The 13,624-nt window shown below is 36.7% G+C and overlaps 1 protein-coding gene across 2 annotated transcripts; it reads right to left on the bottom strand.

The window, feature by feature from the left end:
- Positions 1-875: 875 nt before the first annotated feature.
- Positions 876-9,349, bottom strand: LOC146541093 (uncharacterized). Of its 2 annotated transcripts, XM_085203493.1 has the most exons (9): positions 8,984-9,349; positions 7,127-7,214; positions 6,948-6,997; positions 5,776-6,866; positions 5,285-5,686; positions 4,921-5,193; positions 4,322-4,566; positions 2,949-4,160; positions 876-1,342 (listed from the first exon to the last, which is right to left on the bottom strand). In XM_085203493.1, the coding sequence occupies exons 2-9, from the start codon at positions 7,129-7,131 to the stop codon at positions 1,093-1,095; spliced, it is 3,528 nt and encodes a 1,175-aa protein (XP_085059619.1). In that variant the 5' UTR covers positions 7,132-7,214; positions 8,984-9,349; the 3' UTR covers positions 876-1,092. The 2 variants fall into 2 exon arrangements, with proteins under 2 accessions (XP_085059619.1, XP_085059536.1); XM_085203410.1 differs by lacking the exon at positions 7,127-7,214.
- Between the last annotated feature and the right edge of the window lie 4,275 nt (positions 9,350-13,624).

Genomic DNA, 13,624 nt, shown 5'->3' on the forward strand with positions numbered 1-13,624 from the left:
ACTTTGACAGGTAAGTGTGTGCGTGCCTATGTTATACTTTACAAATGGCGTTTTATTTTAAAACAATAATTTTATTATTTATTTTGTTTGAAAAAATAACTTTTTAATTTTTGGGAATTATTTATTTTTCTGAATTATATTAGGCTTTTATAGAGTAGTTAAAACTGTGATTTCATTTAAAGTGGTGCTGACAATTCCACCCTGTATATGTAAATAATTAAAATATCAATTTGATGAAATTTCAATACATTACATACAGAGTTTTAGATAACCTCATGACTCATTAAGAAACGATGGTTAAATGAAATAGCGCAAGATTATGAAGTTACATAGCAAGAAATACGACGGTAAGTTTGTTAGTTTTAACTATAAATTGTTTAAGAGGCAAATCAATGATAATAATTATATTGTAACTTTTTGAAGACGTAAACTATAATTGAAGATGATTAACTTTTATTTCTTGTCTTAATATCTATAACTGTTTTTTTAAGTAATAATGTATATTTTTGCAGACAAGTACTTAAATACAACGATAATACTGTAATGTGACTTAATTATTACCAGTTTTATATAATAAAACTTCTCTAATTGTCTTAGCGAATCCCGAGCTCTCATACTGTAAATATTAATAACTAGCGACCCATACGCACGCCCCCTTTTACTTATTATTATCTTTACACAAATTGTAGCCTACTGTAAAGTTTTATATACAGAGTGTTTTTGTCTTCACCACTTTAAATGACATCACAGCTTTAACTAGGTACTCTATTGAGGCCAGCCGTGGTGTGACTTTAAGATCAACTGGTTATGGATTCAATCACCAACCATAGGTCTTGCAGTGAACGTGTTAAAAGGATATTCAATAAAAAAGGTATATATGTAAATATTTTTTTATAAAAACCATATCTCTCATACATTACCTCACATAATACATTAATTACTTACAGCTATTAGCTTGCATCAAATTAAATTATAACCAATACCGTATTAAAGCTAAGCACTGTGCGCGTGCGCAATAAATAACGTAAGTCGAGCTTATTACTAAGTTAAGGTATAACGTGACTAGAAGTAGATATCGGAATGATGCGACAGTTAGGGCAGGAAGCGGTCGGTCTCGCGGGGGGCTTCGGCGCTGAGGTAGGTGGTGTCGGTGGCCTGAGAGGCGGGCGCGGCCCACGACACACGGCGTGCGGTGGGTTCGGCTCCCAGCGGCAGCGCGTCCAGCGGCGCGTCTGCCACCGGCGCCAGCAGCCGCGGCCAGTCCGCCAGCCACGCCGCCACCTCTGCCGCTGAGGGACGCGCGCGCGCCTCCCTCTGCCAGCACGACTTGATCAGCCCCTCGCTGCCGATACAGACACACACATCATATAGTATACACACGTGTTACGTTATACTAGATATAATTTAGTATTTTTTGTTAAACTTATTTGTAGTATTTCTTTTATTAAAAAAATAGTATTCTCCAAAGTTATTCAAAACAAAAATTTACAGAAAATTACCACGCCAGATTTTTTGGTCTTTTAAACTTTGTCAATGAAATCTATCCATATAATAAAATTAAATAAATAAATTAATAAATAATAAATAATCGCTGTCTGTACATGTGAGATAATTATAGTTTGTTTGTCGGTTACTGCATTTGTGTGTACTTAGAATCCTGTATCCTATTCCTGGGAATCGAACCCAATCCCGTCGTGCATTCATTCGCACGCTTGTCTGTTTTTGTTCTTTTGTATTCTAAACGTCTGTATTACATTTATGGAAAAAAAGATTGACTAATCGAAGCTAGTCATAAATTGCTCCGCTTCTGCCGCATTTTTCAGAACATGGAAGAGCCAACAATATTATAAGTTCAAATATTTGCTCGAGTGAAATATGAATCATGATATAGTTTAAAATATTAACTAGTATTTTTACATGTATTTATGATTAACTAGTGGGCCCGGACGCGGCTACGCCCGCGAAAATATAAGCCTAAATCATTAAAATAAGTTAAAAAATAATAATAAGTGGAGATTTATTATTAGAAAAAATATCTGAGTAACCGAAATGAACAAACCAAAGAAGTAAAAGTAACTAAAGGAAATTCTTAATATTAGAAAAAAAACCTAAAGTTTGCTGTGCGCGCGTACTAAACATTTTTCTATATTAAATAATTATTAATTTTTGCGAACAATATTAAATAAAATCTCAAATGATTAAAATTACGATATTTTAAGTGTATAACATCGGTATAGATAACCGAACTGAGATAAATTAATTATAAGCAGCAAATAATTACACAAAAAATAATAGTAATTCGAAAATCTATAAAAATTTACAAAATCATCAAAGTCATCCGCCCGTTCGCGTCGGTCATACTGATATTATGCCGCCCGAAGGCTAGGTCATTTGGAATCAGTCACATCTTAATTATTTATTAGAATGTTATACAGTAAATTATAATTTCCATCAAGATGAAATGCTAAAAGTGACTATTATATTTATTTTCATAACGATGAATATCAAATTATAGAAATCATCTAATTTTTGTTAATGATTTGTATAAAGAGATTTGTATAAATCTATATCGGCGCGCACCATGTATGCATTAAGCAAACTCACTGTGGGTGACGTTTTCTTAAAACAGCAAACTTTGCAAGCTGTTGCTTAGCAACGCGTAGCGACGATTGTTATTAACATGGCGGAATAAATTCCTTGTCAAATTAATTATTTTAATATATTGGTATATAACGAAAATATTACAAATATGAGAAAAAAAAAGTATCCTATGTTCATCCCGGGACCCTCAAGTATCTCTATATGAGTATTTTATCACAATTAAATTAGCGGTTTGGCCCTGATTGCGGAAAAGACAGACAGACAGACAGACAGACAGACAGACAGAGTTACTTTCGAATTTATAATATAGGTATGGATGGATATATGTAAAACTTTGCTCAACTTACAGCTGAGGTTTTAATCCGGATGGAAGTTCTAATGTCTGACCACTTTTCACTCGCACTAAAACTTCACTATTGCTGAGGCCTTGAAACGGTATCGACCCGAAGGTTACAATTTCATACAGCAACACGCCGAACGACCAGACATCGGATGCAGGAGAGAACACTCCAAGTGCGAGACTTTCAGGAGCCATCCATCGAACTGGAAGCATTCCTTTTCTGCTGAATCGGTAATAATCATTTTCGAAGACTAAGCGTGTCATGCCAAAATCTGCAAGCTTTACAACGCGACGAGCGCTGACGAGGCAGTTGCGGGCAGCGACGTCCCGATGTACATATCGTAGCTGCGCCAGGTAGGACAGCGCGCGCGCCACGTCTAGCGCCATGCTCGTCAGGCGCCGCGCGGACACTTCCTCTTCGGGGTCCTCACTCGCGCCTGCGCAAGCCAAGTGCCGGCGATCTAATAAGTAATTCTTTAAGTCGCCGTACAACATGAATTCCATGACTGTACAGACAGGTTCAGTCTTAGTCACTACACCAAGCAATCTTACTACATTTTTGTGATCGAAACGTTTCATAGCTTCAGCTTCAGACAAAAAGTCTAATTTTTCTTCCGTACTTGCACCAGCTTTGAGGGTCTTTACTGCCACAGCAGTCCATCCGCGATCTTCGGCTAGTAGAGCGTGTCCACCGTACACAGTACCAAAAGCTCCCATGCCAAGTTTACGATTGATAACGACTCGTTCTCTAGGTATTTCCCAGCGATCTGGTCCAATAGTTTTTGGCAAAATAGACCGCAAGCCCAGTGCCTGAAGACGATTTCGGTACTTGCGTTCTACTCGTCGCTTGCAATATAAGACTATCGCAGCAAGGGACGCTAATAATAATGTGAAAAGAATTGTACCCAGTATTATAAAAGTTGTTCGACATTCGCTATGGAAAAATTCTGCAATTGGTTGAAGCAAACATTTTTCACTGCCGTCATCGGGTCTATAACCGTCCGCGGTTCGCCAGTGTAGCAAGTCCTCATGCAGCTCCAGTTGTCCTTGGTTCCAACGACCCACCTCTCGGTGCACATATCCGTCCCACTGCAGCAACAACAGCGGCGTCACGCGGGCAAATATCGTCCCGTTATCTCCGTTATTTCCCGTTGCTTCCCACTTGAATTCTCCAGTAAGTCCTTTAAATTGGCTTTTTGTTGTATTTGTTAGTAGAGCTCTGCAAGAAGAATAGGTCTAATTTACTAAAAAAGCATTGACTTCATTATATTATTTATATATAACGTATAATACACATTCTACTTATTGTTATTAGAACATCAGTGGTTTGCAAAAATTATCATAATCCGAGATATTAAAATATGGTATTATATATCATACCTGATTAGTTCCACGTCGTGAAGATTATAAAGCGCTTTAGGCTGCTCTCGGAAGAGTCGCGCGAGCTGCGTCGCCCACAACTGCACGGCATCGTAGAGCAGGGCGGCGTGCGGGCCGGGATGTGCGCACTCGCCGCGTCCGAACCGACAGTACTTGAGCCATCGTGTGCGCCACTTGCTTGCCACCTCGTTAGAATTTGTCACTTTCATTTCTTTACTAATGTTTTGTTTTGGTACTGTTATATTCTGGAATATTTAAGACAAATAATATAATCTTTCAATATTTCAAACACTAGTACAGAGGGTTTTGTGACTATTATTTCTTTGGTTTTATGATAATATTCCATCATAGATTCCTAAAGATCTCTTCTATTTCATTTATACAATGTAGGCTTACTGATATATGAATAAGCATTAATTAAAATTGAGAAGAGAAATTTTATTTGTAACAGAGATAAACTCAGCAATAAATAGGAAACTGAGATAGAGATTTTAATTTATACAAAATTTTATAAGAAAAAAAAAAAAAAATAAAATTATATTAATTAATTTTTTATAGTGATGAATGTTTTAAAACGCAGTCATATACAAATTACTAACACTGTTGCTTTCGTCGAGCCACGGGAGCTGCCAGTCTGGAGCGATACTGAAGTGTCCGTCGAGCATCTCGCGAAGGTGTTCCTGCAGGCAAACGTCACTATGACGCGACGTGAGCGCGGCTGGTGCCAGGGCCGCCGGCAGCAGCCACACGACGCCGGCCCGTGGCCGCAGCCCCGCCGCGTGCCCGGCGCACAACGCTGCACGTGCCGCGCGCGCGTCCTCCACGCACAGGTAGATAATGCGCGCGTTCACCTGCACCACGCGCTGTGCCCACTGATAAATTTTAATGAAATTTGAGTTTTAGTTCGAACAAGCGAGTACTTTCCATATACTGTAGGTACGCTGTAAATGAAGCCTACATTACCTTTGTAAATATAGAGTAATTGTAATCGGGTCCATCGTTAGGTAATTCGTGTGCGACGAGATCTGCCTGCAGGCGCGCGACAGCCAGCGACGCGCGCGTCGCGGGTTCACTAAGTACTGCGATCCGATGCCATTGCATTTGAGATAAGAAGGATCCATAAACAGATGCGTAATTGCGTGCATCCCCCGCCATCAGCAGCGCCAGGGAGGCGGTCGGCGGGGCTTGCGGCGTGTAGGCGATGGCGGGCAGTCGGAACTTCAGGCTTTGGCTGGCAACGTCGGTGAACGCAGCGCCACATGCAGGCCCGGCGACAGCTGTTAACCCGTCGTATTCACCGCTCAGGGCTGCATACAAATACTGAACGGCTGTAGTTGCATCGCACCCATCGTCGTGCGTTTGTACCTGGCGACATAAACGGATGTGACATGTTACTCAAAATCAATATTATCTATTATTTAGTTATGATGGTTAATATTATTCATCATGTTTACCTTAAATCTAATACCAGACCAATTTTTTTCGAGATCAGCCTCAGCAAGAGCTCCCGCGGCTGCTAGAGATATTCCATCATACGTCTCGCGCGTCGTCGTTGCCGGTAACAGTACAGCAACACGTATTTCACTAATGAGAGCCTTAAGTGGATGACGTTTTATAAACACTGAAGCTGCTGATTTTGGATCGTGAAATCTTGCCAACTGAGTTAACTCGTACAACTCACGACTCTTTATACGAAGTTGCAATAATGCCATCTGTGCTGAATGCGAACGGGCCAGGGCTCTGGCATTTACTAACTTTATAAAACGTCGGCTTTCGAAAGGACATTGATCTGCGTCCGAAAATGCATCACAAGGCGTCGGCCCAAGAGTATGGAGAATTTGTCCAGAAATATTAGCCCTTTCTGGGTTCCAATCGCATATTAGAGTGCGCGGGCCTAGTTCCCTCGCCACATCATTTAGCGCTGCCCCTAAAGAATGCACACTTGCATAAAGTCCATGTTGGCGAACAACATTCATCAAAACTGAAGCTTCACCTTCATAACTCGTCAGTAACGACGCGCACTTGACATCGGATGCGGCACACAGGTCGGGCCGTAGTGTACTCGTATTCTGTGAATAGTCACTTCCTGTTGAAGTTTTATTTAGAGCGTGTGATAACTCATCGGACGATATGTAATAATTTTGTGCGATTTCCTTGTTGGAAAGGTCCAGAAGCGACAGCGCCGGGGCCGGTGACACACAAAGGCGGCGTCCAGGAGGCGCGACATCGCCAAGCTCGTCGAGGCTGTAGTCGTGCAGCGAGTGTGCTGACGAGGCGGCACCTGCAGGCATGGTCATAAGGGCCACGTGCAGGGTGCCGCGTTCCAGCTCGGCACGGAGCGCGCGGCGGCAGAGCGGGTCGTCGGCGGGAGCGGGCGTGCGGCAAGCGGGCGGCGGAGGCACGACTCGCGCGCTCTCTCCAACCTCGCGCAGCGCTCGCGCAGCCAGCTCGGCCAGCGCAGCCGCGCCCGCCCCACCACCGCCCGGCACGCTCGCCGTCACCACCAATACTGAATCCCCGTTCGCCTTGACTCCTGCATACTCTCCTGTCGATACATATTAATTAATATTAACAAACATAGTAAACAGCCCCAAATTTTATATAGGATATTGAAATTGAAACTTACTCAGTAAGATCCCCGCCAGAATCAATAAAATATACGCATTGTACTCCCTCCTAGAAAAAAAAATCTTTATAAATTCGATGTAATTTGTTTTCATTATCTTTACATTGGTTGGGGTTTTGATCGCATTTTTAAAAGAATGAAATACGTATATTATATATTTTATAATATAATAGATGTACCTCATAATATCAAAGGCGGGCGAGGGCAACACTGGCGGTCTCGTGCTGTCAGGTGACGTGCCCTCGTTTATGCCGCTGCGATAGCTTCCTAGCATATGAGAATGAAAGGAAATTTATTATATGTTATGTTTCTCTGCTACATACACACAGTACTACTAAACATAAGAGATTTTCTGATTGTCAACTGGATGGCCAATCGATCGATTTGCGCTCCCGGGAGATGATTATTTCGATTATGATTTTGACCACAGTTTGCCCGGACTTACTAGACCTACATAGTTTCGTCAACATATCTTGAAATTGGTTGAATAATAAAAACAAAATGAGAATATATTTTAAACAATAGGATTCTGTTTTCTCCGTAAAATGTTGAGAAAGCATCAATTGAAAATTACAGCGTATTGCAATATTTTTTAGTTTTAATACTTTGTCACTCAATAAACAAAAAATACAGTCGGCTTCGTGTTACATAATTAAATGAGATATGTATCAGAGAATACAAAAATATAAATTTTAAAAATTTTTGCATTTCATTGTGCACATATACTATTTTTTTTAAATAACACGGTAAAAAAAACCAGTACATATTATATGGGGTAAAATTAGTCGAAAATTACCACCTTTATCAGGTTTTTCCCGAGTTATTGACTGTTTGTACACTTGTCTATCAATCATTCTGTATAGTGAACAAATATAGATCCCCCTCCTTTTTGAAAAAGAAGTCGGTTTGAAATTTATATAGGGGTTACTAAAAAAAAGAGACGTAGGTGGAGACAAAGAGAAGACAACTCTTACTCCTTGCGTTTTCTTAACAAATAATAAAAATACTGATTAGTTCTGACGCAGAATTCTAATAAATCAAGTGAGTTTATTAATGGGTCTCATTGATTCAGAGCAGTGTCCAGTTTAATTGCGCAGTTGTGAGATGTCTTCGGGCAGCTGATGCGTAGATATATACTATTGCATACTTGTTATACTATTGCATTATTACAAAACTGTTTAGAAATATTTATTTTACTAAATTATATTAAATCCTACATTATATAATTATAATATTACTGATTTTTATTTTACATTATATTATTGACTGGAAAAATTTCAATCGTAAATATAACTAAAGGCATTCTAAACTAATCTGGTACTGGCACTTCGTAACGCTTGTTGTTTTATTTAAAAAAAAAACATCCTTAACTAAACTTTAAATATCAATTTCTGTCACATTTACATGAACTACTAATTCAGCACTTGCGCATGTTTAATAGATAATACGTCTTAAAATCTCGAAATGACAAACAAATATTTATAAATAGTATAAAATTAAATTTATAATATTTATATTGATGTTATATGTAAATCTATTTTTAGTCAAAATATATTTATTACTTTTAGTGGTATGGTACTTGCTGTGAAATGTATGAGCGGAACTAAAGAATATGTGTTGGCATATTATGTCGATGGCGATGGCTAGCATAAATTTTTATGCGCAATAAATTTGTATATGCGTATGAGAGACAACAGAGCGCGCCGACGAATGCTTCGTCTTATTATTTTGTTTTTCACGGTCAACATAATTGGTCTTGATAAAATTGGACGCCCTCACATTGCACGTCACTATACCCGTGACAAATTCAATGCAAGTGCTGTTTACTCTCTTAAAAACACTATTCTTAAAAAATAAATTTAGAAAATAATAATATTATAATGACTAGTTGAACTTTTTGTATTAAAAAACATTAGAATTGTTATAGTGTAATCAACAATTAAAATAAATTAACATATATATATAGCGATTTCTCCAATTATTTAGTAAATTAATTAAAACATTAATTTGGTTAATACGAGTGTTAACTCAAGTACCTAAAGATGATTGTGATGATGGCCACAGCTGCACTCGCGGTCATCACCGCACGCGCTCGCACTCAATCACAACACACTATGTCATTTACAATTTCACTGCACTCCAATTTAGCACCAACACTTACAGTTATTCTTCACTCGAGCGACCGTTCTTCACAGTGTGTCAGTATATCATCACAATAAACTGACATTAGATGCATATTATAGTCCATTGATTTCGTTTCGTAAGTTTTACGTGTTTGTTTACGTATTTGATGTTGGATCGATGGCGATAACGTCCGCGGTGTGTCGCGATACGCGCACTTCTATGTAGCTGGTAGCAGCGGCGCACGCGCCGACCTCGGCCTCCACTCCCCGCTACTACTGCGCCGACTATTAAGTGCTGTAGTAGAAAGAGAAACTGTCTTACATCTATAATCTTTGGCAGCAATCGTATTCTTGGTAGTAATCGTTGTTGATGACAAATTAATTGTAGAAACTTCTCCGTTTATTGTTAATCAACTTATAAGTAAGTACCTATAAAATGTTGGCAGAGGTTGAGTCGAACTGTATAAGTTTGAATTGTTCATATTTTTTTTATAATATAAGAACATGATTAGTAATAATGTTTATAGTCATCTAAGATTCACAGACAGACAGATTTTGTGCAATTATGATATATTTATGTTTTGTTCAAAGTAAAATATTTTTAAAAAATCGCTAATTAAATATGCTTTTTTACCATATATAAGTAACGTAGCCATTGGTGAAGATGTTCGTGTTAATCTGATGACGATATTCGTGTAAATTGGTGTAAAGTTAATAGGATCTAAATTTATTTATTCTATGCATATATACATTAGTAAAGCTGTAGAATGATAAAAAGTAATTGTGTGCTGGTATACTATTTACTTTTATCTATATTTTTACATATTTTTACATAATTCAACAATAATAATGGAAAATTCGAAAACGGAGTACATAATGGTATACTTCGAAGTTTTATCTATCAAGCTTTTGGTCAAATTAAATGACCGAATTAATAAGCCGCTCTCAAGACTGAGATCGATCTTGAGAAGCTGTTTTCATTCATAGATTACCTACATATCAATGAATGAAAACGGAATGTTGAGGATTTTGAGGATATGGTCTAAAATTGTTCGAGCACCCACATCACACCTGTGGTACAGTTCACGCTTCTACCCCTACGCCAGGCCTGGCCTCTGAGTGGCTGCAATAACTAAAGTAAACCTCAAATGAATATATTTTAAGTGCAATACACAAATAAATATGACTAATGTGTTTTAAAGTAGCATTTATATAAAAAAATATCCCAATCGGTTCACCCAGTCAAAAGTTGTGAGGTAACAAACATAAAAAAATACAGTCGAATTTATAACCTCCTTCTTTTTGAAGTCGGTTAAAAAATACGCGGAAGTCAAATACCAACTTAATATAGGAAAGTGACATTCCTGTCCAGTGTCCAGCGCTTGCCGATTACATGGGAGCTCAATGTTTTATTAATTAAGTACAGACACTCGCACACGAGCCGAGCGACGTATATAATATGTTAGCAATATCTATAATATATGCAAAAATGTGGAATACCACATAAAAAGGATCATTAGTGCTTGCTTCGAATGTCCATTGAATACACCTTCGCAGACATGTTGAAATTTCAAAAAACCTTTGTTGATGGAGTATCATTTATCATGTATTTATTTCTACAACTGGATAAGAAGGAACGGACTATAATGGGAAGACCTCGGTTAATCTCATGAGGACCTACAGGATGCATGTCCATGTATGAAGAGGTTGATGACAGTGGACGAGGCGAAAGAGATATGTAGAGACAGCATGAAGTTATGTTATGTAATTTATTTTGTCTGTTTGCTTATTTGTTTAGCACTCAGACCCAGTTATGTCCTTTTAAAATTAAAGTTTTAAGTTAATTCGAGCTTGTGGTTACATTTGTTGAGTTTTCAGATGGTCGGGATGAAAAGTATGCTAAACTAGACAATATTTTGGTAAATTATATATTCGTGTTAAATAATTATACTTAATTTGTGGAATAATGTCGAAAAACTGAGATAACAATTACTTGAAATTTTCATTAATTAGCGCTATCTCAGTAACATCTAAGCAGCAACATTTATTCTTGTCCAGGCGAGTGGAACCCCACAGAGTATGCTCATATTTAATCTTATCATATTATAAGGTGCTTGTATTTGAACCAGACAACGACAAAAAAACATGAATAATATATTATTTTACATAATTTAATAAAAATAATCATGAATGTGATCTTCTTTATTATATTATATTAGTGACCCCCGCGCGGCTTCGCCCGCTTGAACTTTACGAATAATTAAAAAAAAATGTATAATATTTTAGTATGGTTATCTATAAAATTGTATAAATTACAATTATAGTTTTTTGGATTTTTATTTGTTTTTATCACAAAAGTTTCATACCTATAACATAAGTAGGGATAAAAATTAGCCCATATGTTTCTCCAAAAACCCTCTATTTTTCAGTGGAAATCCCATAAAAATTGGTTCAGCTGTTCCGGAGATTAGTGCAGGCTAACAGAAAGACGGATAACGTTTTTTTTTTATTTATGTTATAGTATCGTGTATAAAAACACGGTTATTTTGAAATCACAGACAAAAACTAAAATTTTATTTATATGTAATTGTATAGATTAAATTTAATGGTAAGACTTAATAGTATGTGATTCTCGGTATTGCTAACGGACTTTCTGTTCAACGACTTCCTTCACACATTGTATCCGCTGAGACCTGTAGATTGTAGAGCCGTTGAATGTTTTTACAAATCATTTAAAAAAATACTTAACTATCTATATTTTATTAGAAAATTAAATACGACATTTTAATATTTGTTTAATCTTTCTTCACATACAAATGTATTTTAAAATCTAAACTGTAATTTTTTTTAAGCTTCACAAATAGCAAGGTAGTCAGAGGGAACCTAGTGTTAAGACACTCTGCTTCCCACTTTCCGCCGAATTCCGGAGACATTACGTATTGAAGGCGGAACACAACGCTGCGCTTTGACCGAAGTAATGAAAATATGATAATTTATCTATGTATACTTATTTATATTTGTATATCGATTGTTTTCGCGCGTAATACTGTTTTGATACTTCATTATAATTGATAACTAATGCTCTATCGTGCTTGTGCGATAATAACCGATAGCGCACTTGTTGTGACACTTCTCCACATCTCCCCCTCCTCCCCCTCCCCCCAGTGCTTCCCTTGTCCGCTTATCAATATGTTACACAGTTTACATTTCATATATGTCATGTTATGGAAAATGAATAACCCTTTTCATTGAACTTGTGTATATACTGACGTAAATAAAGAATTGGAATTATTATTTCACGCTGTGACCTAATGTGAAGAAGGAGAACACTCCGCTCTCCACTTTCCGTCAAATTTCAAGACATTACGTAGGTATTCAGTGGGGGAACTGAATGCTGTGCTTTGTCTTTCTGTTATTGTTATGAGCAAGATTATTCTTTAGATTATTTTATATCTAATACACGTAAATGTCGATTATATGGTACTGTTTCGCCGAGTTGTTTTTAGTTGGATATTTAGTCATGGGCGTCTTTTGGGAGTAATTTCAATGAGACCTTGACTTTGATTTTGAATTGTCATTTTTTGTGTTTTTTTTTATTTCTCTAACTAAACTAATGGGCATTGATGACTACATCTCTCCGCTTCCTACGCCTATACTAATAAAGAGGTTGGTTGGTAAGTTTTCTCTACTTACTGTGCAAAATCAAAAATTTCAGAATATATAGAAAACATGATAATTGTTCTGTAAATAAATACAGTACATAAAATAAATATATTTGGTCAGTAGGAACACTTGCGTCATACATATATGCACTCGTGCGCACTAATATATAAGATTATACAATAAAATTTAATATAATAAATTATTATTTTTTATTTTTTCTTTCGAAAACAAGGACAGCGGCGTTATATCAAGAATATGATAAAATATAAATATATTTATCCGGACAAACGCTACTAACGCCCACATCCTCGCCCGTGCACTGAGATTACAAAAAAATGTAATAATTGTTGCGGTCTATGGCTTTGATCTCTATACATACAATATTATTGTATTATCATTAATTATATTAACATTTATTACTTCATATTTATGTTTGAAAAGAATGTATGAAGAGGTTGATGCTGTTAAAGCTTTTAGAATAGTATATTATAAAAATTTTAATATAGAATATATATCAATATATCGTATAATTTTTTTTGTATTGTTACTTTTCCAGAAATCTAAAATTCGTGTTTCCTTTTTGTCATCTTTTTTTTGACCTTGGAGTGCCATTTTTGAAAATTTACATAGCTTATGTCACTATCACAATTCTGACGATGAAACAACGGCTTTAACATAATTATGTTAAAAAACAGTGTTTCCATGTTAACAATTTGAAGAATGGGAACGAATTTAATTGACTAACATAATAACATTAGTATCGAATCAGCTTAGTAAGCTAACTTTTTTTTTCAGTTTGACAAGAACTTATTATTTCCGTATATTAGATTAAATTAAAAACGAAAAAAACATCAATAGATAAAAACTTTGCACCACTACTGCTGCAACAAT

This window comes from Heliconius melpomene, chromosome 1, assembly GCF_056956725.1.
Source record: "Heliconius melpomene rosina isolate 202511_hmr_F chromosome 1, ASM5695672v1, whole genome shotgun sequence".
In the NCBI taxonomy this organism is placed as follows: domain Eukaryota; kingdom Metazoa; phylum Arthropoda; class Insecta; order Lepidoptera; family Nymphalidae; genus Heliconius; species Heliconius melpomene.

Bases quoted from the DNA above. Each gene is read 5' to 3' on its own strand.
- LOC146541093 (XM_085203410.1), bottom strand. From the start codon at position 9,027: ATGACCGCGAGTGCAGCTGTGGCCATCATCACAATCATCTTTAG. The intron at 5,194-5,284 runs GTAATGTAGGCT...AAAATTTATCAG, and splicing joins ATTACTCTATATTTACAAAG to TGGGCACAGCGCGTGGTGCA. The intron at 1,343-2,948 runs GTAAGTTGAGCA...CTGTATCGGCAG, and splicing joins TCCGGATTAAAACCTCAGCT to CGAGGGGCTGATCAAGTCGT.